The sequence below is a fragment of the Halichoerus grypus genome, chromosome 10, assembly GCF_964656455.1.
Source record: "Halichoerus grypus chromosome 10, mHalGry1.hap1.1, whole genome shotgun sequence".
In the NCBI taxonomy this organism is placed as follows: Eukaryota; Metazoa; Chordata; class Mammalia; order Carnivora; family Phocidae; genus Halichoerus; species Halichoerus grypus.
This window is the reverse complement of record NC_135721.1, coordinates 118,337,488-118,362,944: the sequence shown is the minus strand read 5'-3', so window position 1 is coordinate 118,362,944 and position 25,457 is coordinate 118,337,488. Positions and strand designations below refer to the sequence as shown.

Sequence of the window (25,457 nt, the reverse complement as noted above, 5' to 3'; positions counted from 1 at the left end):
CACGTATTCCTCACATTAATTCTGCAAGATAGATATTTATATCTTTTACCAATTATCAATTAAACACATTTTGAAGAAGAGAAAACTTAGATGAGAAAATTTAAGTAACCTCCGAGTTTACAAAGTCAGTAAGTGAAGGAATCAGAGCAAATAAATACTCAGGTCTTTCTACCTCCAACCTTTGTTGTAAAACTTTCAGGTGTTTGAAAGCTACCCTTCGGGGACAGGGAGACAAAGAAGGGAGCAAAAGGACCGGTGCTGTGCAGGACAGAGCCTCAACCATGAAAAACAGACCTGTTCCTCTGCTCTGAGCCCTGGAACTAGGGAGAAAAGCAGTAGTCTGTGCTCTGCATAGCTCCACAAGGCAAACTTGGGATTAGTAGGAAAAGTTATAAGGATGCATATTTCAAATAAGCAAAAATGAAGTTTCAACAATGAGCCCCAGAAGGGGAGAAACTGCCTGCGTTGAGCTGCTGAGATCCCTGGCATGGAGACTGTGTACCAAAGAGCTAATGAGTCAATGACTGGCTAGCTATCATAACAGACAAGGTATTCCTACTATGGACTCACTTTCAACAGTGGAATTCTGTGATTTCCTTTAGATACCTTCCTGGACACTGCATTTGTGTGAGATCACAAGTGCACACTTGCATGTCTGTAGTAAGAGACTACACAGATGAATAGGCAACAAGGGAACCTAGAACTAGAATATCAGCTTACAATTTGTGTACACTGTGCTGTAACATACACAGCGGGGCCTCTAAAATACATTCTGAAGGCATAAAACTGGAGGCTTCTTAATGACAAGGTAATGAGTGGCATACTGTCATATCTCCAAATAGAACCCTTAAGATTTTGTATGTTTCATTTGCTGAACAAAATATCTTCTGCAGCTGTCAAGTTTTCAGCGTCTACTTTGATAACCACTTTGTAATCAGGTACAGGACTTACAGGTTCTACTTCAGTTAGTTGTTTCTTATATAGGCTCTATCTTAATAGACTAAACAAAACCTACTGTTCCTACCATTATCAAATATGCATTAACACACTGAGTCTCTCCCTACATTAGCAAAATCATCACTGAAAGTAAAATAACTTCAGGGCTTCCATTCTAAGACCTGTTAACCTTGGTTTGTCAAATGTCATGCCAAACTGTAAATCCCTAATGAGTCTACTACTCATTGAGTTTAAAGTGAACTGTATCCAGAGCTCAGAAATAAATTAGAAAAAACATAAACAGACCTTGAACAGTTGGTGGGGCTAGAAGTATGTCATTAATCTGCAGAAGAAACAACAGTAAGACTTCCCACGTTTCTCGTGCCATGATGGATGACTCACGGGCCAGTTTCTGAATGGCTCTCAGGACCTGTAAGCATAGTCGGATCTGACTGGAGCCCTGTTCCTGTCTGAAGAAGACAGACATATCACTGACAAGCCTTGAGGAGAGAAAGCAAAGGCTTGAGGACAGGCGACTTACGGACACAGCCAGCAATGGTCCAATGACACTCCCTAAGAGCATCAGAGGACAGGACAAGGTGCAGCCTCTTCATTTCAAAGATATTTTGCCACCATACAGTTTGGCATTCTGGGATCTCAACCTACCATTCCTATGAGAGCTTGAAAAGCTCCTGGGGACAGGGGGGAACAGTAGAATGTAAGCTTCACCTCTGGATTTTCTAAGTCTAAAATGTGCCTGACACATAACAGGCACACCATTTTCTGCTGAGTGAATGAGTAAATACCCACAGCCCCTTCTGTTGCTCACAAGGAAGCAGAATGGCCTTTGTATTCTTTTTAAAATTTTTTAAACACACATTCACGAGAATTTAGAATGTGAATTTATGGTGGTCACAGTCCCTTTGAAGCTAATGTCTGCTAGAGAAGAGCCTATAGACCCAATGGAATATCCTCACAGGTCCCTGAAACTGATGAGGTATGGAGGCAACTGCCTCAGAAATGAGCACCCTGCTACTGCTGTTCTAATAAAAAAGGCAACTTAACCTAAGATGGGGGTTCCAATGGTTCCCAAGATACCCTAGAAAAAAGTTTTATAACTCTCTTTAGTCCACAGGACCATTTTTTCTCAAGAGAATAAAATAGATCAAAGTATTGGAGCTAGAGTTGAAGAAAGAGGTCCAAGCCCCAGCCCCTTATCCCTACTTTCCAAAGTGGACCACCTGAGAATTTTGAGAATATTAGGAAACTCACTGCATAAACGAGTGATGAGTTGGCCTCCAGACCTCCTATGTGAAACCTAAGACAAGTAACTAATATTACTGAAATAAATCTCGAGGACAAGTTTCTATATTATGACTTATGTCACAAAGAACTGATAAAACAGAGCTTCCTCAAAAAATTCAGAAAATGAAGTGAGTGGCCTTACCACTCCCACCCCAACCTGAGGATAGAAGATTCTCAGATTCTGGGCCATGGCCCAGAAAACCAGACACTTATCCTAAAGTTGCAAACAAATGACACCAGTAAGTTTTTCCTAAAGAAGTCCTACCAAGAGTAAAATGAGACATTCACCTAGGAAAGACAAAGACCCCCAAAGAGCAGGGAGACGTCCCATGTTCAGCTGGCAGTGAATCCAGTTCATGTGAAGCCATGAGTCTCAAGTTTGTGTCTGTTGCTCTGGCTACTTGAAGAACAGTACAAAACTATGTAATAGCCCCAAATCTCATCTAGCCATACAAGAAGACCAGAATAAGAAATAAGAATAGCTCTGGGGTTGACACTCTTCCAAGCTAGCGATAAGACTCCAAGCCAGTAACCTAGGCCTACCCACTATTTCCAGGTACCTGTCTGCTAGTACAAAAGGAAACATCTGCTCTGTAGGTAACTGTAGCCTCACTATGAAGACCTAAATTCAGGAGCAGTGTCCAAGTTTCTAAAGCTAAGAGAAACAAGATCATCTTTACTAAAAAATAAACAGAAAGGTCTACAGAGATTTTCCTTTCCCAACAACCTGAGCCGAAGGCAGACGCTTAACGACTGAGCCACCCAGTTGCCCCCCCAATATTTTCAAAAAGAACTTATGATCTTCAGAAAAACTGTTCTTAGAACAAGGGCTGGTGAACTATAGCCCATGGGTCAAATCTGTACTGCCACCTGTTTTTGTTGAAATTTTATTGGAACACTGCCATGCTCATTCATTTATACATTATCTATGGCTGCTTTCTCTACATCAGCAGAGTTGAGTAGTTAGGACACCATATAGCCCACAAATTTACTATCTGGGTCTTTATCAAAAAAGTTTGCCAACCACTGCTTTAGAAGAATATTACATTTTTTAAACTACATTATATTTGAGCAATGAAAACCTAATCGATTTTAAAAGATGATTCACTCTTCATTCCATTATGCAAATAAAAAGGAGATCAAACTGATAGGCAAAAAGAGAAAGGTTACCCCCGACTTATCTCTAGCAAAGTGGTAAAAAGTTTCTTCTGAGTGTCACTTTTTATAAAAACAACTAAGTAAACTTGATGACAATTTTGTGATCTGAATTATAAAAAAAAAACAAAAAACCCTGATACTTCCAATAAAGGGAGAGGAGATCATACCTCCCAATACTTAGCACTGAAAATATTCAGCTCCCTAAGACACTGCTGGCCAGGAGAACTCTAGTACTCAGTTCAATATCCTCTCCAAAGAATGCACACACACTCTTGAGAAAACAAGCTAATGAACAAGGTACTCATGTTCTCAAAAGGGAAAAAAAGCAAAAGCCCAATTAACTCAAATGCCATTGATATTTTTTATCAATACAAATGAATTGAGCATGGAGAGGTGGTAAGAGTACAAAAAGGAAAGAAACACAGTGACAATACTACTCATCAAACTGTCCCATGCCCAAGGAAAAAGGCCAGTAAATTAGTCTCCTACATGGAGTGACAAAAGCATTAAAACTATTACACCATTTTAGAAGAGCCTGCTTAGACACAAATAATATGCTAATCATGGCCAACTACTTCCTATTACTACTTCTATTTGAAATCAATAAATAATAAGCAACTAATATTTAATTCACACCTAAAGTAATGTAAGGACTGCACCAGGTACTGTGGAAGCCCAAAATATGTACAACCTAATTCTTGCCTTCCAGATGGTTAGCTGGGGAAATGAGACACACACATTTTAAAAGATAAACAATAAAACAGTGAAGACATAAAAGAGTGACACAGGAAGTAACACACTGGTTCAGAAAAGGTATGATCACTGTGGGTCGGGATGGTCAAGTAAGGCTTCTTTTTATAAGGCAGGATTTAAGATGAACCAACAAAAGTGAGATGTGGACAACTAGGAGAGGGAGAAGAGGAAGAAAAAGACAAAAGGGCAGGTGAAGATGTGGAAAATCAGTAAGGAGTCTTAAGGGAATGTATAATTTATGAGTCTGACCAATGAGCAGGGCTCATGCAGAATTAGCAGCAGATAATCTGGCTAGATTATAGCCAGCATTTCACAGAAGGCAAGGAGTTTATACTTGGTCCTACACATCACAGTTCTCAATGAGATTTTTTTTTTTTTTTTTTTAAAGATTTTATTTATTTATTTGACGGAGAGAGACACAGCGAGAAAGGAAGCACAAGCACGGGGAGTGGGAGAGGGAGAAGCAGGCTTCCCGCAGAGCAGGGAGCCCGATGTGGGGCCCAATCCCAGGACCCTGGGATCATGACCCGAGCTGAAGGCAGATGCCCAACGACAGAGCCACCCAGGTGCCCCTCAATGAGATTTTTGTTTAATTCAAATTTTACAAAGTAATCTTCTAAAACTCTTTAAAAAAATTTTTTTTGGGGGGGACACCTAGGTGGCTCAGTCAGTTAAGCATCTGCCTTCAACTTAGGTCATGATCCCGGGATCCTGGAATCCAGCCCTGAGCTAGGCTCCCTGCTCAGTGGGGAGTCTGCTTGTCCCTCTCCCTCTGCCCCTCCCCTCTGCTCATGCTCTCTCTCACTCTCTCTCACTAACTAATAAATAAATAAAATTTTTAAAAAATAATTTTTTTAAGTAAACTCTATGCCACATGCGGGGCTCGAACTCACGACCCTGAGATCAAGAGTTGCATGCTCTACCGACTGAGCCAGCCAGGTGCCCCCAAAGTAAACTTCCTTCTAAATTTAAAAAGTTAAAATTTATCGAGTGGTTTTTGGATGATTCAAAGTCCCTCACCAGCTGATAAAGAAAAAGCTGTAACAAGAACTTTTCCAAAAGGAAGCCTCTTTGCCTCTTTCAAAGATATTAGGAAATCGCTAAAGACAGGTTTTTCTTAAAGGAAATCCTCATGAATGGATAAGAAACTAATTAATGCTTTCTTCTCCATTATTTTCTCTATTTCCCAAACTCTTTACAATGACATATAATCTTTTAGAATTGGAAAAAAAAATTTTTTTTAAAGATTTATTTATCTGAGAGAGAGAGTGCAACACGGGGAAAGCACAAGCAGGGGAGAGGGAGAAACAGACTCCCTGCTGAGCGGGCTTGATCCCAGGACCCTGAGATCATGACCTGAGCTGAAGGCTGACACTTAACTGACTGAGCCACCCAGGTGCCCCTGGAAAAAAAATTTTAAGCCCAAATAAGGTACTTATCACATATTATGATATTTAAGATCTTTGTCTTAGAAGATAGGAGAAAAAAAATCAGTAACAAACTGTTAACATAATCTTTTGGCCTACTATGAATTTGCCCATAATTTCAAGTCTGCTTACTTCAATGTCTTCATTCTCTCATAGGAAAGATTCATTTTAAGGTAAACGCTTAGGTGCCTAGAAAAGAATTATGATAGGCAAAAGTATGTTTTTTGAATGGAGGGGAAAGGTGTCATAGCATTTTAATATCTAACAGCTATCAGATCTTAGAAAGGAAACCAAAAGCCTTTAATGAACACATACTTGTTAAAAACACTTAGTAAGGGGCGCCTGGGTGGCTCAGTCGTTAAGCGTCTGCCTTCGGCTCAGTTCATGGTCCCAGGGTCCTGGGATCGAGCCTGCATCAGGCTCCCTGCTCAGCAGGAAGCCTGCTTCTCCCTCTCCCACTCCCCCTGCTTGAGTTCCCTCTCTCACTGTCTCTCTGTCAAAAAATAAATAAAATCTTAAAAAAAAAAAACAAAACTTAGTAAACATTATATAAGCCCATCTCTCTTATCATTCATATTAATACATTCTTTGAACAGTAATGAAAGTTACTTTTCAAAAGACTAACAATGAAATCAGCTCCTATTAATACAAAAAAGTAACATTTATGAATATTTTATTATGATCCTGATAACAGGCCAGACAGACAGGTATAGCTTACCTTGGTACAAAAAGATTTTGCAGGTGTTTTAGTATACTTTGAACATATAGATTAGGCTCTTTAATAACTGGCAATGGAATAGAATCTTTCGGCAATACTAGAGCCATAATCCAGTCTGTATATACATCAACACAATATTTTACAGTCTCTCCATCCAATGGAAGGGTCAGTCCATAGCAAATTACTTCCATCGTCCATTTCACCTAAACAAAAGAAAATATACATACAGAATTATCACACATCCCTACTATATTTCAGTAGACTGATTTAAAATATTTACCTCTTTTATTACCAAAAACCTCTCAAGTGACAGTATATTCATCTCAACTATGTATCATCAGATTTATTCTCAAGAATGCACTTTCCATGGATAAAATATACTCAGACAACATTTCCTAAGCAAAATATTTAAGAAGAAAATAAATTATTTATTTCTAAATATTAAGCCCATGTTGGCTTTTACCCATTAGACATTATTATTGTTTGCTATGTGAAATAAAAAGCAATTACGTGCCATCTTGATTTTCCCTAGAGGCTGGAGGCACAGAAATAGAAAATTTTAGCTATATTTCTTCTTTTAATTTGTATACAGGTATGTGTGTCATTTAGGAAATCATACACATAAATTCAATCATATTCCATTTCCAGATTATGCAACATTAACAAGCAACAGGAAGGAATATTAACTGCTCAACTCTTATTCTGTGACTTTTTCTGCCAAAGAAAATAATTAACATGGGAAGGTAAGAACAAACACAAGTGAGAAGGGACTTAAGCTGGGTAAGATCTTAACAAGGCACTTAGCTGCACTAAATGAGTGCTAGCCTCTTGACCCATCTGCATTACATCATAGAGGCTGAGAGAACTTGCCTAAGAAACTGCCAAACCATTGCCTGCAGTCATGAAGAATGAATACAATATGAGCAGAAAGGGAAAATAGCATAATTTACAAAAGAGGACGAAACAATATTCCAGATACTGTAGACTGGAAAGTTTCAGTGAATGCCAGACGAAACTGTGGGACAAAATTACTAAGTAGATGATCAGTGAGCACTTACAAAATGGAAGCATGATCACTAGGAACCAGCCTACTCAAAAAGAACAAGTCATGCCAGACAAGCTTCATTCCTTTACTAACAAGGTTACTATGAAGGCAGTGGACAATTGCATAACCCTGGCAATTTACAAAGCAACTTTCATAAATATCATCTAACCATCAAAATAACCCTGTGTGAGAGGGTACACTATCGTCACTTTATAGATAAGAAAAATGACACTTAGGAAGATTAAGCAATTTGGCCCAAGTCACTGGTGTGGAAATGGTAAAACTGAAAACTTGGGCCCTAGTCTTCCAGCTAGACACCTGAAGCTACTCTCACCATACTATCAATAGCCTTGTCTGGCTAGGGGGACCTGGGTTTTAGCAAGAAATGTGGTCAGATGCGGGATATCCTTTGGACAGGATGGAGACCTATGGCCCAGAGGAAAGTAGAATAGCTGGATTTATAAGTGGTTGAGAACAAGATGAGAGAACACAGTGGGTTAATGCACGAAGATCATCTTGAAGAAGGTGCCCAGTGGCATGCCAAAGGCCCTGCTGAGATTTTTAACTTAGGAAAAGACAGAAAAACAGATTATAGGCTGACCATCTGTAGACATCACAAAGCTAAAATGGACAGCTAACTTGTTAGATAGAAATTCAGGATTCAAAAAGACTTCAGCAGTTTAAAACAAAAGCTGAATCTAATAAGATAAATACATGTAGACAAAATTTTAAGCTCAAAAACAACTACAAAGGGTAAAATTATGTAACAACAATGTAACATAGATAATATAATACAATATTATCCACAACAGTGATAAACTTTAAAGGCTGTAACACCACAGTGAAGCTGGGACAAATATAGGAGGGTGGGAGGAATTTAACCACGCATAAGAAAGGATTTTAAAAGGGACTGCAAGTCCGTAATTGTCAGATGAAAAGACAAAGGAGAAAATATCTCTGGTGATATCTCCATAATAGTTCAACTGTATAATTCTAGAGGACACTGGATTCAAGGACTATTCTCTCATATCAAGGGTGGGGAAGGAGAACGAACAAGAGTGCAGCAGAGCACCTCTATCCACTAATGTGCCCTCTCTTCCCAGGAGAAGATCACAGACCCACCAGGAGGAGAGTGCACCAGGCCAAGCGCTGGTCCTCAGGGTAAGTCTCTGCTAAGGTACTCTGAAGAGAGAAAAACGCTCCTCAGACTGAGAGGCTTCATCCTCCAGCAACCCATGGCCTGTGGAGGGTAAATAAACTGCCTTTAGAGCTATAAGCTTTAGTCTTGTATCCAGTCTTCCATGTAGATTAAGTCTAATCTCTCCTTCATCAGAAAGAAATCAAAAAGTAAGGGGGAGGGGCGCCTGGGTGGCTCAGTCGTTAAGCGTCTGCCTTCGGCTCAGGTCATGATCCCAGGGTCCTGGGATCGAGCCCCGCATCGGGCTCCCTGCTCAGCGGGAAGCCTGCTTCTCCCTCTCCCACTCCCCCTGCTTGTGTTCCCTCTCTCGCTGTCTTTCTCTCTGTCAAATAAATAAAATCTTTAAAAAAAAAAAAAAAAAAAAGTAAGGGGGAGAAAAAGTGGGTCTGGAAAATAAGTTAACCCAAAGTCTGAAGGTTGTATTCCTCAAGTACAGAGACAAAGTTCTAATCCCGTATCTTAGCCAGACATCACATTAGCAAATTCCTGTATCCCTCCATTATCAGGGTCCCTTCATGACCTGCCCCTGAAAACTTCACCTCAGCCCAGTCACCTGAACCCAAGACCAGAGGACCACCTCCAGGCCAAGCCACTCTAGGAGCCCTTATCTTTAGGGACAGCAAACACAACCCCCATTCCAACCACTTGGGCTCATAGCCATATGCACTTAGCTGCTCCGCAGCACTCTTAAATCTGAGAGTCAGGCAAGGATAGGCAGACATGGAGACACAGGAGGGCCTCAAGTTCAGTGCATATGTGAAGCCTGAAAACTTGACACAAGACAGGCCTTCAGTTAGAGGCCATACTGGAGTAGCAATGAAGACCTTCCGAACACACCTCTGAATAAAAATCTGAAAACTGGGCCCAGAGCTTAGAGGCAAGAGCCTGACACTTAAGCCTCTGTCTTGGGCACACAGCTCAAGTAGAGAGTTGGGTCTGGCTAGTAAGGAGCCAGCAACACAATGGTACAACCTATTCCTTGACCCCCACAAACTCTCAGCCCCAACCTTCAACCCAAACAAAGGTCAAAATTTTAAAAAGTTGTACTGCCATTGGACAGAAACCCATTAAAAGGACAATGTCAAATAAATTCTTCAGTAACAAAATTATGTTTTCACACAGTAGAATGAAAGGAAGAAACACTTACTTCTTTGTCAGTTTTTAATAAACTCTCACTACCAGCCACTGAAGGGGTACCTAAGGCCTGCCCAAGGGGATGGACCACTGCATTTGCCACCTCTCGCCCAACGCTCTCTGGATAGCTGTGCAGCACACTCGTGTGGCCCTGATCATTCTGAATCACCAAATGCAGTGACCTCCACTCAGAGTACATCGTGCCGCTAAAGGACTATCCAAATGGCACCTGAAAAGACAAAACAGAATTACTGTTAAATTACACTGTTGCAAATTAATAAAAATAAGTAAAACACAGATTTACCCTACACGGTAAGATAAAGCAGCTACGAACACACTGCCAAGTAGACTGAGAAAAAAATACATCTAAATGTTTTGAGAATGTCCTAAAACAACCTCATGGCAAGATCAGGTAGGAAGGCAGATCCTGGGAAGCAGCTGTCTGAGCACCTCCCCAAAAGAGCCGCAGAAGCCCTGGAATGGAACTGGGACAGACGCCACTGTGCAGGGGGATAAAATTATCTGATTTGGTACTCATAACAAAAGGGAGCCCTCCTCATTCAATGTTCCAGGATAGAAAAAGATAGCAGAATGAAGCGCCCTAAGTAGGAAAGGAAGACAAAGGAAAGAGTTTACTCCAAGATCCAGATTTTTCAGTCAACAATTTCCAAGTACCTATTACATGCTAGAAACATACCCCTGCAATTTCCCGCCAATGTCCTCAAATCAGACATAAAATTCTTTGAGACTATTTCATTCCCTGCAGCAGTGACACACAAATTTCTAATAACAGTGTAGACTGGAAGTCACGGTGTTCTTCAGAAAATATATTAAGAGCTCCACTCACTGAGCATTTACTACATGCTACTCATGCAATCATCAAAACAACTCAATGAATAGGAGTGCCTGGATGGCTCAGTAGGCTGAGCGTCCCGACTTTTGGTTTCAGCTCAGGTCGTGGGATCCAGCCCCACATCAGGCTCCACGCTCAGCAGGGAGTCAGCTTGGGATTCTCTCCCACCTTTTCCCTCTGCCCCTCCCCCCACTTGTGTGTGTGTGTATGCATGCACGCTCTCGCTCTCTCTCTCCCCGCCTAAAGATAAATAAGTCTTGAATGAATGTTAATGAACTTTATCTCTATTCCACAGATGAAAAAGCTGAGACAGAGAGGTTTGCTACTTACCTGAGGCTTCAGAGCTCTAACATGGTGGAGCTGGGTTTGAATCCATATCTGTGGGGTTCCAGGGACCATTCTCTGAACCATGGCATGTACTACCTTCTCCCTATCCTATACATTCTCCATGCATGTACTGCTTCACCCTGTGCTGTATATTCTCCATGAAATGATCTATGTCTACCATACAAATGAAAAACCTTCAGCCACAGAAAACATATCTGTATGAATACAATGTAAATGTTACAATCATAAACACCATGCTCATGAAGAGAATCAAGGATGGTGAGCTCTTTCCAATTAATTTCTGTTAACTTCCAACTTCTACTTGTTCTGAAATCTGTATGCCCAGCCAGCAGAGTTTAAGCAAAATACATGGGTACACTTAATCTTTAAAAAGTTCTATCCCTTAAGCTAATTTTTCTTCACATCGGGAAAGACTAGCACTGTTCAATTTTATCTTTAAAAAACCTCATTCCAACTCAACAAGTATCAGTATTTTTCAAGAGGATATGGCATTTGAGAATTATAGGCCTGCAGAATGACAATGAAACTCCTCAGCACGAAAGTCAAAGTCATTCGCAGACTGGTCCCAAACTACATTTCTTTCACATTTCCATACAGAGGAACCCACCACCTTCTCTTCCCCTCTTGCATACCTCCCACCCCCAACCCTGCTCAAACTTCTCATCCTCTTTGGGAATCTGAGGGACTCTGGGCCCTGGTACCTTTCGGTACCCTATGAGATCTGATGTCCTCCTCTGGACAAAAAGGCCCTGAAAATGGGAAGGCAAGAGAGATGGGCCAGCATCTAACAAGGTACCTACAATGTGAAGGAAGGGTGGATTCGACTATTAAGATTGCCTCAGTTTCCTTGGGTTTACAAGGAATTTCCCCAAGGATATTCTGGTGCCCTCCCCAGCCCTCCCAAAATAATGGAAGGGGAAAAAGGGAAAGTTCTGAGAGGGAGCCATCCCCATCAGGTGACAATTTATATTCCCACGCCACACATTTTTTTCTCACCTCTTCTAGTCAACATATATGCATACACATACATACAGTGCATACACAGTATAATATACATATACACACCATACATAGTCTCTTATGTAAATGCACAAGAATATTATACCGCAGGGACTTTTGTTTTGTTTTAGTGTAGTTTTTTTTTTACCTTTTTCATTTTATTTGGCTTCATGTCCTGTCCAAATAATTCACTTCCCTAGATAGATAATCCATGTTGACAACCTAACATTTCCTCTTGTGTTTCTCTACCCTAACTCAATCATGTTAAAATAATATACATACTTGCATAGATAGGCATTGTATACTTTTCTCTGTTGTTTTTTTTTCCATTCAACAATGCCTCATGAACATCCTTCCAACTAATAATAGATTCTTTTTAATGACTGTGTAACATTCCATGGCATGGGTGTGGTATAACTTATTCAACCAGTCTCCTAATGATGTGTATTTACTTCAGTTCCCATTTTTTTGTCACCAGGAAATGATGCAATAAACATGTTTGTTCATATAAACACTGGCCTTTTAATTTCTATGGAACAAGTTCCCAAGAATGAAACTATTGGATCAAAGGGCATTTGCTTTTATTGTTAATAGGTCTTGCCAGATTGCTTCCCAAAAAAAGCTGTAACAACTTCCATCTACATTAGGAATGGATGAGAGCCTTTCCCTCCTCTCACTCCCCTTCTCCTGCCAGGAATTGCTTGCTTTTTTCTTTCTTTCTTTGCCAGTTTGATAGGTATGAAGTGAAATTTCATTGTTCTAGTCACATATTTACATTTTGCAGCTTGAGTCTGGCTTAGGTGGTTTCTGCCTCTCATCTCCTCTATCAGTGTTTTTCAAACTGTGGGTCATGAAATAAATGTAATGGGTACCACTTTTGTTTTTAATTACATGGAATAAGATATACAATAAAGGCATCACACATAGTAAAGGTAAGCAATATTCTGTGAAACTTGTTTCACTTTTCATAAATGCATATTTCTGGGTCACAGTGTAAAATACATTTATTATGGGACTAGGTCCAAAAGTGTGAAAATGTAACCCTAAAGTGTTTATGTAGTCTCCCAGATTTCCTGCAAAACAACTGCTTATTTCTTCACACTTAAGTTTTATATTCATCTGGAATTCACTTCTCTGTAAGTGGTGTAGGAAAGGTGCAATTTATTTTCTTGTAGATGTACAGTCAATTGTGCCATCATCGTCTATTAAAAATACATCCTTTCCCACCAAACTGAAACACCAATTTGTCATATACTAAATCCTCATTTATAAAGGAATCTACTTATGAATCTGTTCCATTCAACTATTTATCTATTCCCATACCAATGCCATAATGATTTAAATTCAGTGGCTTTATACAATGTTTTAAGATCTGAAAAGGAAGCCCCCTCCACCTCCCCTATTCTTTTTCAAAACTTCATTGGCTGTTCTCAGAGCAAATTATTATATATGTATTCTTCTATATAAAATTTAAGATGATTTTATACAATTAAAAAAATAAACAAAACCTTGCTAGGAATCTAATTGAGATTGATTATTCCACCTTCCCAGCCTCATCTTCTACTGACACTTTCCAACACGCGTACCCTTCCCCGCAGTTATGGCCAAAAGGACTACTGACAGATCACTCAAACCCCACAAGGTTTTTCATACCCTATATCACTGCTCGAGCTACTCCCACTGATTGCACTGCCACACCCCACCTTGATCCACTTTATGAAGTACTACTCCTTCAAGGAACAGCACAAATGTCCTCCCTTTGGTAAGGCTTTCTACACTCCTCAAATCACCCCTCCTCCATGTGCGTATTTCAGGCTGGTCATATCAAGCTTCACATTAACTTATTTGTTAGCCGTGTAAAGATATCTTCGCCATAAGGGTATCAACCTTTTCTGAATGGAAACCTCACTTCCTAAATCTTTGAGTAATTCCTAGCATGCAGTAGATAGTAAATAAATGTTTCAGAATGTTAAGGTTTACCAGTGGGAAACAGGAAGACATTAGAAAGTTCCCTTTATTCCACTGAGATGTCCAAATTTTGCATGCCACACACAAATAAAATTGGAACATGTCCATTTGTTTTATGCTATTAATTTTTTTTTATTTTTTTTAAGATTTTATTTATTTATTTGAGAGAAAGAGTGAGAGAGAGAGCCCAAGAAGGGGGAGGATCAGAGGGAGAAGCAGACTCCCCAATGAGCAGGGAGCCCAACGCAGGGCTTGATTCCAGGACTCCCAGATCATGACCTGAGCCAAAGGCAGATGCTCAACCAACTGAGCCACCCAGGTGCCCCTATACTATTAGTTTTTTAAAAAGTAGTCAGATGGTTTCCAAATATCTAAAGAATATTTAATTAATATTTAGCATGCATTCCAGACAACACACTATTGGAGGATAAAAACTGTTTCAAATAAAAATAAAAAAAGAAAAGTTAGCTTTCAAACTCCATTGCACCCATAAGAATCATGGAGGGGCGGGGCAGGGGTGGTGATGGTGCTGCTGCATATCTCCAGGCCCTATCACTAGAAACTGAAATTCTGTATAGGTCTACATTGGGACCTGGGAATAAGCATTTTTAAGAAACAGTTGCTATCCCTCCCAATTCTGAAAAAGACAGGAGTATTATTCTTTAAAAACAACAACAACAATACTGTGAAAGACCAATCAAAACAGGTTTAATAGCTCTTAAATTCTTAAAAACTTAAATGTAAGAAATTTTAATTCTTTAAATGTATTTTTAAATAATTAAATGTAAGAAAATGAAACGTGTAAAGGAGAAAGGTATAGAAAAGATACAGTGAAAAAGTTTAACTTAACTATTAAAATGTATGTAACAGAAAAAAACATGCTGAATTTTAACAAAATACACAGACAAAAAGTATTAAGACAAAGATGTGTTATAATTACAGGCAAATTAAATAAAACAATGAAGAGAAAATAACATTGGAAACAAACATGAATTAAAAAAACAAAGCAAAGCAACAAAGATATTGTTTTGTACCTATTAAACTAGCAAAACAAGTGATAAAACTCAATTCTGATTAGGAGATAAGGCCAACAAGACACACTCAAGAATTTAAGTCAATGGTTTTCAATACAAAAGAACTGCCGCCTAGAGGGCATTTTAGAAATATTAAGTGCACTTCTGGTTAACACAATGATTGGGGTGTGCTATTGGTATTTATGGGCAGAGGCAGGAAATCTAGACATCCTGCAATGCAGGAGACAGTCCTGCACCAGGAACAATTATGCTACTTTTCACATGACTATCAAATGTCTGCCAGAAAATCATTCTGTCCTTAACTGTCTAAACCTAGAAATGTAACTCCATTTTATACAAAAATAAAAAATATTTTGTGCTATTTTAATATACACTGAATTTTCCAGTAATGCAATTGTGTAAACTGCGAAAAGACTGGACCTTTTATGTTTAGAACCTTACCATACCAAGAATTGTTAAAAAAAAAAAAAATTGTTGACCATTTCACAAAAATCACATCACCGAAGGCCATGCCACTGGTGGTATCTGAGCTGCTGAGAGCACACACTGCTATCGGGAACACAATCACAAGAACTACATACACACTTCTGTAGCCCTTATTTCAAAATGTCAAATATACAAGAAAAGAAAGTCTCTTCAATAAATGGTGCTAGGAAAATTGGATATTCACATGTAAAAAAAAATGAAACAACCCCTATCTTACACCATTCACAAAAATTAACTCAAAATGGATTAGACTTAATTGTAAGACATGAAACTCCTAGAAGAAAACATAGGAAAAAGGCTCCTTGACATGGGTCTTGGTAATGGATTTTTTGGAAATCATACCTAAAGCACAAGCAACAAAATGAAAAATAAATGGAACCACATCAAACTGAGAAGGTTTTGCACAGCAAAAGAAACCATCAACAAAGTGAAAAGACAACCTACTGAATGGGAAAAAATACTTGCAAACCATGTATCTGATAAGGGGTTAATAACCAAAACACACAAAGAACTCATACAACTCAATAGCAAAAAACCCCCAAATAATCCAATTAAAAATGGGCAAAGGATCTGAATAGACATTTTTCCAAAGAACATATATGAATGGACAACAGGTACATGAAAAGGTGCTCAACATCATTAGTCATTAGGGAAATGCAAATTGAAACCAAAATGAGATATTACCTCATGCCTGTTAAAATGGCCATCGTCAAAAAGATACAATAAATGCTGGCATGGATGTGGAGAAAAGGGGACCCTTGTACACTGTTGGTGGGATTGTAAACTGGTACAGCCACTATAGAAAAAGGTATGAAGTTTCCTCAAAAAATTAAAAAAGAACTAGCATATGATCCAGCAATTCCATTTCTGGGAATATATCCAAAGGAAATGAAAATGCTAATTCAAAAAGATATCTGCACCCCCATGTTCATAGCAACGTTAATACATGGAAACAACCTAAGTGTCCACTGATGGATGAATGGATAAAGAAGTTGTGGGGGGGGTGTGTGTGTGTATAATGGAATATTACTTAGCCATAAAGAAACAAGAAAATTCTACCATTTCAACAACATGGATGGACCGTGAAGGCATTATGCTATGTGAAACTAGACAGAGAAAGACAAATACTGTATGATCTCACTTATATGTGGCATCTTAAAAACATACAAACAAAAAAACCCCACCAAAATTAGAAAAAGAAATCAGACTTGTGGTTACCAGTAATGGGGGCTTTGGGGAGGGGAAATTGGAGGAAGGTTGTCAAAAGGTACAAACTTCCAGTTACAAGATAAATAAACACTAGGGATATAATGTACAACATGATGACTAAAGTTAACACTGCTATAGGACATACAGGAAAGCTGTTAGGAGAGCAGATCTTAAGAGTTCTCATCACTAGGAAAATATTTTTTTCTTTTTATTGTATCTATAGGAGATGATGGATATTAACTAAACATATTATGGTAAGCTATCCGAAAGACATTGTGGAAGTTCAGAGGACAAAAGATTACTTTTGACTGAAAGAAGGGCTGAGCTGGAAAACAACAGGATAAGATCAGGGAAGAATGAATGGGGTATTGAAGGAAGGTTACGATTTTAACAGAGATAAGAAAATTAACTGAATAAGAGTGAGAGTAAAAAGAGGCGGGTAGAAAAGAAAAATATACGAGGAAGGGCGCTTGCTTCAAGTAGCAACAAATAGCACCAGAAACTAAAAACCTAGAGTGGCAGAAAAAAAAGCTGTATGTAGAAGGGATAAGATTTCAAAGATAAATGGTAACCAATTTTGAAAGAGTATGAATGCTAGGATTGGAGATTTATAATTAATTCAGTAAAAACTGGGGCAGAGAATGAGAGAATATTAACTTTATCATAGAAATGATACAACAGAAACTAGAATTTCGTCTAAGTGTCCAAGACAGGCTGAAGGGACAATAGAAAAGTAAACTCCAGTGTAGCTAATATACTGAGGAGGGGGAGGGAGGGAAGGATGGGGACGAGGCAGGGAGGCCCGGGCACTGCAGTGAGAAAAGAAGACATAACTGAAGTTAGATAATTAAGGGCTCTGATTGCTAAGTTAAGGATCCTCCCCAGATAGGCTCAGTCAGCTAGCACCCTGAGCTACTAGCAGAGAAGTCTCCAGAAGTAAATATGACAGGAGGAAGGAGAAGATGATGACAATGCTCCCCTGCAGATCACTTAATTTCTTCCCAACTCTATGTGTCCATTTTCTAGGTAATCTCCCTGGAGGTTTCTATCATCAGGTGACTGTGTGCTGGTAACAGCTTATGGTTTGTAGGCACTACTGCAGAGTAACGTGAAGGTTTGGTCTAATTGACAGATTACCAAAATGATCGATACGGTGGTAGCGGTAGATGCACTGAGACCACAGCCAGACATTAATTACATCAACTGACTCAATCAATATTTATAGGGAATAATAACAGTGAATAAATAAAATCCCTGTTCCCAAGAAGCTTCAAGTCTAATTACAGAGAAAAATTTTTTTAAAACTTCATAAAGTAAATCCAGACATCAGTTATTTCATGAAACAAACAAATTTATTACACACCTGCTTTGTATCAGGTATTGTCCTAGGTATAGGTACACAGATATAAACAGGACACGATGGCTGCCCAAGGGAAGGTTTCATAGTGAGGAAGACAAATCTATGACAACACCAGAGTACTGCAGTATTCAACATGATTAACTGACATGGTGAGTTCTGAAGTCAGCATCAAACAAGAGAAAAACATTGCCTGATAACAATGTACCTTTGTAAAACTGATCATTTTCAAAGAGCTTTCACATGTTATTTCATTTTATTCCAATAACAAGCCTAAAAAGTTCAGTAAGACAGAGGTACTGGACACACTAGGTGAGGAAACAAAAAAGGCTGTAACTTGCTCAGAGTCACATCAAGTGACAGTAGAGCTGGGACAAGAAACTCCACCTTTTGCTCCAAAGTCCAGTGCTCTTCCCTTTTGTTCTGACTCCATACCTCATCATTATGACCTTGGACAAGTCACTTGGCATTTCTTTGTCATCGTTCCCTCATCTGCAAAACAGGGAGAACACCTGCAGTACCTACCTAAAGTAACTCAGGGGAAGGATCAAATAAAGTGACATTAAGTCAACATATTTTAAGATGTACAAAGGCAAGGTAAACATTATCAGGCATGCCTTGTTTCTCTTAGGAAAAATAGGACACAGGGTGCCAAAACACTGAGTAAATAAATGAACCATGCTGGATTTTAAAGCACACATTGCTCTCAAGGTCACCCATATAACTTTATGACGAATAAAGACAAAAGGATTATAGTTCACATTTCTGTTGTAGTCCCATTGACCCTACAAGGCAAGTATCAATCAAGTTTCATCAGAAAGGAATGTATTCACCTATACACCAGATTCTGTTGGGGATCCTATCAAACACCTGAATCACAAGAAAGAAAGACATTCCTCCCTAAAAGGGTAAATAGGTAGTTTCTGCTAGTCTGTTTAAAAAAAAAAAAAAAAAAAGCATGAATACTATGAATACCCTGCCTGCCCCCCACCAGCACCACCACACTTCTCATCTTTTATGCCTTTTATGCCTGCTCTGTCCAATACAGTAGCCATATCCACATGTAACTACTTACATTTAAATTAGAAATTCAGTTCCTCATTTACACTAGTCACCTTTCCAGTGCACAGTACTCACTTGTGGCTAGGGGCTACCATATTGGACAGCGCAGATACAGAGTAGCTCCATCACTGCAGAAAATTCTACCCAGCAGAGCTGCCTTAGATACTATACTTCTATTTTTATTACAACTCTAACTAGACTATAGACTCCTTGAGGACAGAGGCTGTGTCTTATTTATCTTGGTATCCTCAGTATATAAAGTACATGTCACACACCAAGCATTCACTATACATCTAATTGAGTATCTCAAACATAGCAGACTACTCTGTCATTTCCCCAACCCCAAAACACACACACATACACACACACACACACACACACACACACAAACACAAAATAACAACAAACAAGACATCCTCTCACGTGGGGCATGGAGGTGGAAGGAAATACTGCGTGCAGAGGAAGGAACCTGCTTTCTAGCCCTTGATGTGCTAGAACTCAACCATGTAGTCTTGGGTAGTCTTTCTTCACCTCTAAACACTTAGAATTAAACTCCAGGTACTTTAATTTTAAAACTTTAATCATCTTGTACCAAAAGAAATCATGTATTCTATCCAAACGGTCTTTACACATGTCAGAAAACACATCTGCTAACAATGATGAATATCTCAAATTAAACAGAATCCATTTCTAAGTCTCAGGCTCTCTTGATTGGAGCCACTTTTGGTCTTTAATGAACATGTGAAATATTTCACCTTTACTTTGGATATCAACTACAGAGTAAAACATCAGGCTTAAAGATTGAGTTTCTTCCATGTGCCAAGGCCAGAACTGGATACTCTGTCCATATCTGATCAGAGAGAAACAAGGGCAAGTTTCTTGAGTATCTGAATTTAACAAGAATTGTCCCATAGGTTTCTCTATTAGCCTTAGCCTAAAAATTGACAAAACAGTCCAAAACAGAACCAAGAGAATCTTTCTATAACAATCCTTAGCCTGTAAAGAATGTCTTTTATAAAATGTATATATTTTTATTTAGTCCACATACTTCACCATATTTAACTGCTCTAAAAAAATCTATTGTCCAAAAACCTCTTCATAATGACCTTCACACACATATTCACTCATTCCCTTTTATAAACTTTACATGGTTTGATGACCAGCCAAGAACAAATACAATCTGAATTACTGGCCTGCCTTTCTTTAAAATCTGTAAATATGTTGGGCAATAGCAGTTTGGGCATTTTACAATAAATATATACTAAGTTTGTCAAATCCTCTGACATCAAGGTTTTAATCTTCTGTCGGGTCTGTTCCGACATAAGTACTACTTATGTCATCTCTCCTAATGAACAGGATGAACTACTACTAATAGCCAATTCCATCTACTAGCATTTATCAAGTACCAACAAGGCAATAACATTTAGTAAATGACAACTAAACACTATTTTGGACAACGAGGTAGGGAACATATGCAAAGGCCTAAGGACAATTAAAGGTCTCCACTGCAGAACTGATCATATCTGATTATGATAAAATCCGATTTTAAGAAAAATCAACCAGTGTTGATTACATATCATCCTACATAGTGCCTTGCCAGTGTGAGAACTCAATGTGTTTGTCCAACTGCTGGATGGATAAATTAATGAACCTAACTAGAGTGTTTCTAAGCAAAAAGAACAAAACTCTATAGGCTAAGAACTACCAAACACCTTTTGCAAAAATGGAAATAGAGAAGAATCTGTTTACAGCATTAAGTCTATGACATAGAAGAGACTCAAACATGCCAATCAGTAAAAGCTGTGTAAGTCTATATCAAAACACTGGGCGGAACAGAGATCAAAAAAATAGTTCAAGTTGCTCATAATCCAGTAGAAGAGACAGAAATGTGTTGCATTTCTGTCTCTTCTACTGGACATAGATAAAGAATTGGTAAATTCCATTATGATGATGCTAAAGAGCATATAAGAACAACCCAAGGTGGTTGAGTGTCACAGACATAGGCATCCCGAAAGGCATGTTGGGAGTTAGGCAGGCAGAGACCGGAAGAAAAAGCTCTGTGCACATGTATCAGAGAGCGCAGAAGTGTATGCGTTTGGGTGGAGTGGGGACAAAGCATGGAGGATAGCCTAGGCAGAAGAACAGCATATGCAAAGATGACCCAGAAGTTAAAGACGCTAGACCCGTGAGTACTGTATATCCAGGAAAACTGGAAACTAACAGTTTTACATGAGATGCATACACTGTAAAGGTACAGCAACTCAGAAATCCTGCAGAGAGAGTTACTTTCCATCTCCAAGTGGCTTTCAAAGTGGGGTAGTCACTGGGCCTAAAGATATGATCTTTGCAAGTGGAACTTGAATTTTTAACAAACTCCCAGATGATTCTCCTACACACTTAAACTGCAGACTCACTGAAACGTCTTCTGAGATACAGGACTGCCCACCCCAGCAGTTCCCAAAGTTTGCTACACACTGGAATCACATGGGGCGCCTTAAAAAATACTGACGTCTGACTCCCCCGCTTCCCCCAAACATTCTGATTTAATCGGTCTGGGTCTGCTGCCTAAGCTTCAGGAATCTTTAAAAGCGGCTCCAAGTGACTTTAACATGCAGCAAAGTTGGACAGCCACTGACCTGGAGTCAGGCTGCCTGGGTCCAAATTACCAGCTATGTGACCTTGGGCAAGTAAGTCACCAAACCATTCAGAGCCTCAGTTGCATCGTCAGTAAAATGGGGATAACCATCCTACCTTACAGGCTTGTTGTGAAGTTAGATGTGGTGAACGTAATGGCCTGGCACAATGCCTGGCGTGTAGTGAGCGCTTAACAAGGGTCTGCTGTTTATTCTCGTTATTAACTCTTCCTCACCCGACTGTCACTGTGCAATGGGCAGCATCGTCCCCACTGGACGGCAGCAACTCAAGCAACCCTTCTGCTGGACCAAATTCCTCGCCGGAGTTGTCTAGCTCCGCTCCAGACCCGCCCCCTCCCCCAGGTTGCCAGGAGAGCGCATCGCCCGGCCCGGGCAGCTCCCAAGGGCTAGACCCGGTCGGAATAGACCCGATAGAAGCCGCCGACTCCCGCCACCCCCCCAGCCCCGTCAGGGCCAGGCTCCACCGGACCCCGGGGGTCCCCCGAGAAAGGCAGAGACGTGCTTCCGAAGGCAGGGCCCTTGGGGCACTCGGGCCCGAGAGACAGATTTGGCCGTTCCGGGACCGCCCGGAGGGGAGGGAAGGGGAGGGTCCGGCCGCGACGGGGAGGGCCGTCCGGTTACCTGAGGCGACGGGCGGGGCCCGCATCGCTGGGGCGGGCGCCGCCGCCGCCGCCGGCCGCGCTCGGCCTTCCGCCTCACGCCACCCGCGCCATAGTGCCGGCTCTTTTGCTGCCCAGGCCGGCTGTCCTCAGGCGGTCGGTCTGTCCACCCGTCAGCGACTCTCCGAGGGCGCCCGGGGGACGACGAAGGCCAGTCAGGCCGGCCGGCTGAGCTCTGCTCTGGCAATTTCCGACTGCCAGGGGCGGCAGCGTCAAATAACTCCCCGAACCGAGTGGACCACCGCGCCTGCGCGGCGCGCCTGATCAGAGACTTCTGCGGGTCCGAAGCCGCGGCGTCAAATAATTCCCGAGACACGGCGCCGGAAGCTGCGCGTGCGCAGCTATCCCAGATCGCCGCGCGGGGCATATTCCCTCCTTCCTTTCCGGATCAAGTGGAGTGGGAGGAGTGAAGTGACGGCTGCACCTACCTCGTCTCAATACTGCCGAGGGGTGCTCCACCTGCATCCCTGTGAATCAGTCCAGAGTTCCGTGTTTTCTGTGCGGACGGAGTAAAGGGCTTCTCTGCAAGATTCTGGCTCCTACCCAGGTTCTAGAAGTTTCTCACATCCCACCATTACATCACCCTTTCTTTGAAATGTTGCCCTTTTCCCGCTGCTCCCTTATTACCTGGGCATAGCATTAACTGTAAGAAATACTCAATTCCAGGCCAGGAGCAGACTACAAAGATGAATCAGACATCAGAGCCTCTGGTTAAGGAGCTGAGTCTGACATAGGCGAGAAGACATAAATAGTGATAATGATAGCAGGAGATAACGGTTTGAGCACCTATGATGCACCATAGATTATGTAAACATTACCACTTTCAATAATTTGGTTTCAGCCTCAACGAAGAAAATAATAAATACCCTTAAGTAGGTACAGCTCAAGTGCCTTGGGAGTGTAAACGGGGAAACTTGGGCTGAGAGAAGAAGAGGGAAGCCACGGCTTTGAGACTGTCCTTGATATTTAGAGAAGACGGGATCAGGGTGTTGAGTAGTGCTGAAGGCATGGTTGTCTGAAAAGGGCTGAAGAGAGCAGAGAAAATGCTGACTCCTCCTTACCTTCGGTTAGAAGAGACCACAAACTGATACTCTCATAAGAAGGATGAAAGAGAAGAGTGTTTCCTCAAGACCTTGCCAGCGCCCCCCCCCCCCAAGCTCTACCCCAGGAAAGTTGTTAGAGGAAAGAGGAACAAGGAGTAAGAATGTTCTAGGACAGGAATGGGGCTATATCCAGGACACTTTGTGGATCAAAGCAATGCATTTCAATTAAACACAGTGTGACAGACACTGTAAGAGGATCACTCAGTATCTATTCCAACCACTTATCCCTTGCCTTTCAGAATTACAGAGACTGGAAAGCAAAGCATACCATTCCCAACCTCCGTTACAGCTAGGAGTGGTAACAAAACGAAGTTTCTGGCCAGTGGGATGCAGACGAAGTCCAAAGGGAGATCTTCCCTTCCAGAATAAAAAGGAAGTCTTTGGAGACGTTGGTGACCTTCACCTTTCCCTTACTTCACTCATGGAATTCAGGCACAGCACCTGGAGGTGCTGCAGTCATCTTGAGACCATGAGGAGGACTGTGCTAAGGAAGGTGGAACAGAAAGACAAAAGAAGCCTGGTTCTTTTTTTTTTTTTTTTTTAAGATTTTATTTATTTATTTGACAGAGAGATAGTGAGAGCAGGAACACAAGCAGGGGGAGTAGGAGAGGGAGAAGCAGGCTTCCCGCAGAGCAAGTAGCCTGATGCGGGGCTCGATCCCAGGACCCTGGGATCATGACCTGAGCTGAAGGCAGACACTTAAGGACTGAGCCACCCAGGCGCCCCAGAAGCCTGGTTCTTTAGGACATATTGAAGCAGCTGCACAAACCCTGGACTGCCTTCCTGTTTTATGAGACGGGGAAAATCTTTAGACCAGAGTTTGTTGAGTTATATGTTACTTTCAACCAGACTCATTTCTAACATAATATTGAATATCTGTGATATATCAGACAGGTAAGGGCTGATATTGAAGGTGACAGAATGAAAGAGCAACAGATGGTGGGAATTGGAAAAGTGACAGACACAGGACTAGGAAGCTGTCTGAAAGCTCTTAGGGAGAGAACGAAAATGCATCTAGTTCCCCCCTAGTGACTTCAATTCATTTCTGAAAATTCTGACTCTTAAGTGAAAGCTGTTAAATTAAGGAATATATGTTTCCATTAATTTTAATGGGAAAACAAAAAAAAAGTTCAATTCCAACCCAAGACACCGAAATATTTTAATAGAAAAATATATCAATGGAATAATGCAAATAAAAATTATATAAGCAATAAATAATTTTAAGTCAAGAGTATGGCTTTAAAAAAAGAGTATGGCTTTTACATAAAATGCAAAGTGTAAGAACAATTGTACTGGTCGGAAGATAAGATTTAATATTTGGTGGGGGTTGGTGGAGAAAAGATGCAAGAGAGTCGTTCTTTCTTTATTTTTTAAGTAGGCTCCACACCCAGTGTGGGGCTTTGAACTCACGAGCCTGAGATCAAGAGTCAGATGCTCTACTGACTGAGCCAACCAGATGCCCCAAGAGTCATTCTTTAAAGGTAATACATTTCTGCACCTTTTTCTTTACCATTTTTAAAAAATTTTTGAGGGCTTCACTTAAACCAACATAAGAATAAAGCTATAACCTACCTACACACACACACGCACACCTGTGGGGGAAAAAAAGACTAAACATAACACTTTGAAACATGTGAGGAAAGTGTTTCAGACTGTGCAACAGACTGAGGAAACATGAAATGCTGTACAGAGGGAAACCTTATGGTTTCTCCAAACACAGTGCCCAATTCAAACATGTTACACATCATAATTTCTAACTAGAAGAGTAGAATAAATTGGGGGAGTGTCTTCCTCTGAAACTGTTATGTTAGAATATCACTTTGTATTGTGTACTTAAATACTGTGTATTAAAAGGCATTGCTGGGGCGCCTTGGTGGCTCAGTCGTTAAGCATCTGCCTTTGGCTCAGGTCATGATCCCAGGGCCCTGGGATCAAGCCACACATCGGGCTCCCTGCTCCGCAGGAAGCCTGCTTCTCCTTCTCCCACTCCCCCTGCTTGTGTTCCCTCTCTTGCTGTGTCTCTGTCAAATAAATAAATAAAATCTTAAAAA

The 25,457-nt window shown here is 40.6% G+C and overlaps 1 protein-coding gene and 1 long non-coding RNA gene across 11 annotated transcripts in view; one reads left to right on the top strand and one right to left on the bottom strand.

Annotated features, from left to right (window-relative positions):
* Positions 1-22,523, bottom strand: part of RALGAPB (Ral GTPase activating protein non-catalytic subunit beta) — an 83,207-nt gene extending 60,684 nt beyond the window's left edge. For 6 of the 8 annotated variants that reach the window (XM_078057179.1, XM_078057181.1, XM_036101582.2 and 3 more), the window contains exons 1-4: positions 22,266-22,523; positions 9,688-9,903; positions 6,298-6,500; positions 1,243-1,406 (exon numbers count right to left, since the gene is read on the bottom strand). In XM_078057179.1, the coding sequence (XP_077913305.1) occupies positions 1,243-1,406; positions 6,298-6,500; positions 9,688-9,873 (553 nt within the window). In that variant the 5' untranslated portion in view covers positions 9,874-9,903; positions 22,266-22,523. Of the gene's footprint in view, positions 1-1,242; positions 1,407-6,297; positions 6,501-8,464; positions 8,595-9,687; positions 9,904-22,265 lie in introns of those variants that run through there. The other 2 variants (XM_036101586.2, XM_078057183.1) reach the window with 2 other exon arrangements.
* Positions 1-25,457, top strand: part of LOC144379288 (uncharacterized) — a 1,054,371-nt gene that overhangs the window by 755,618 nt on the left and 273,296 nt on the right. The window lies entirely within an intron of this gene.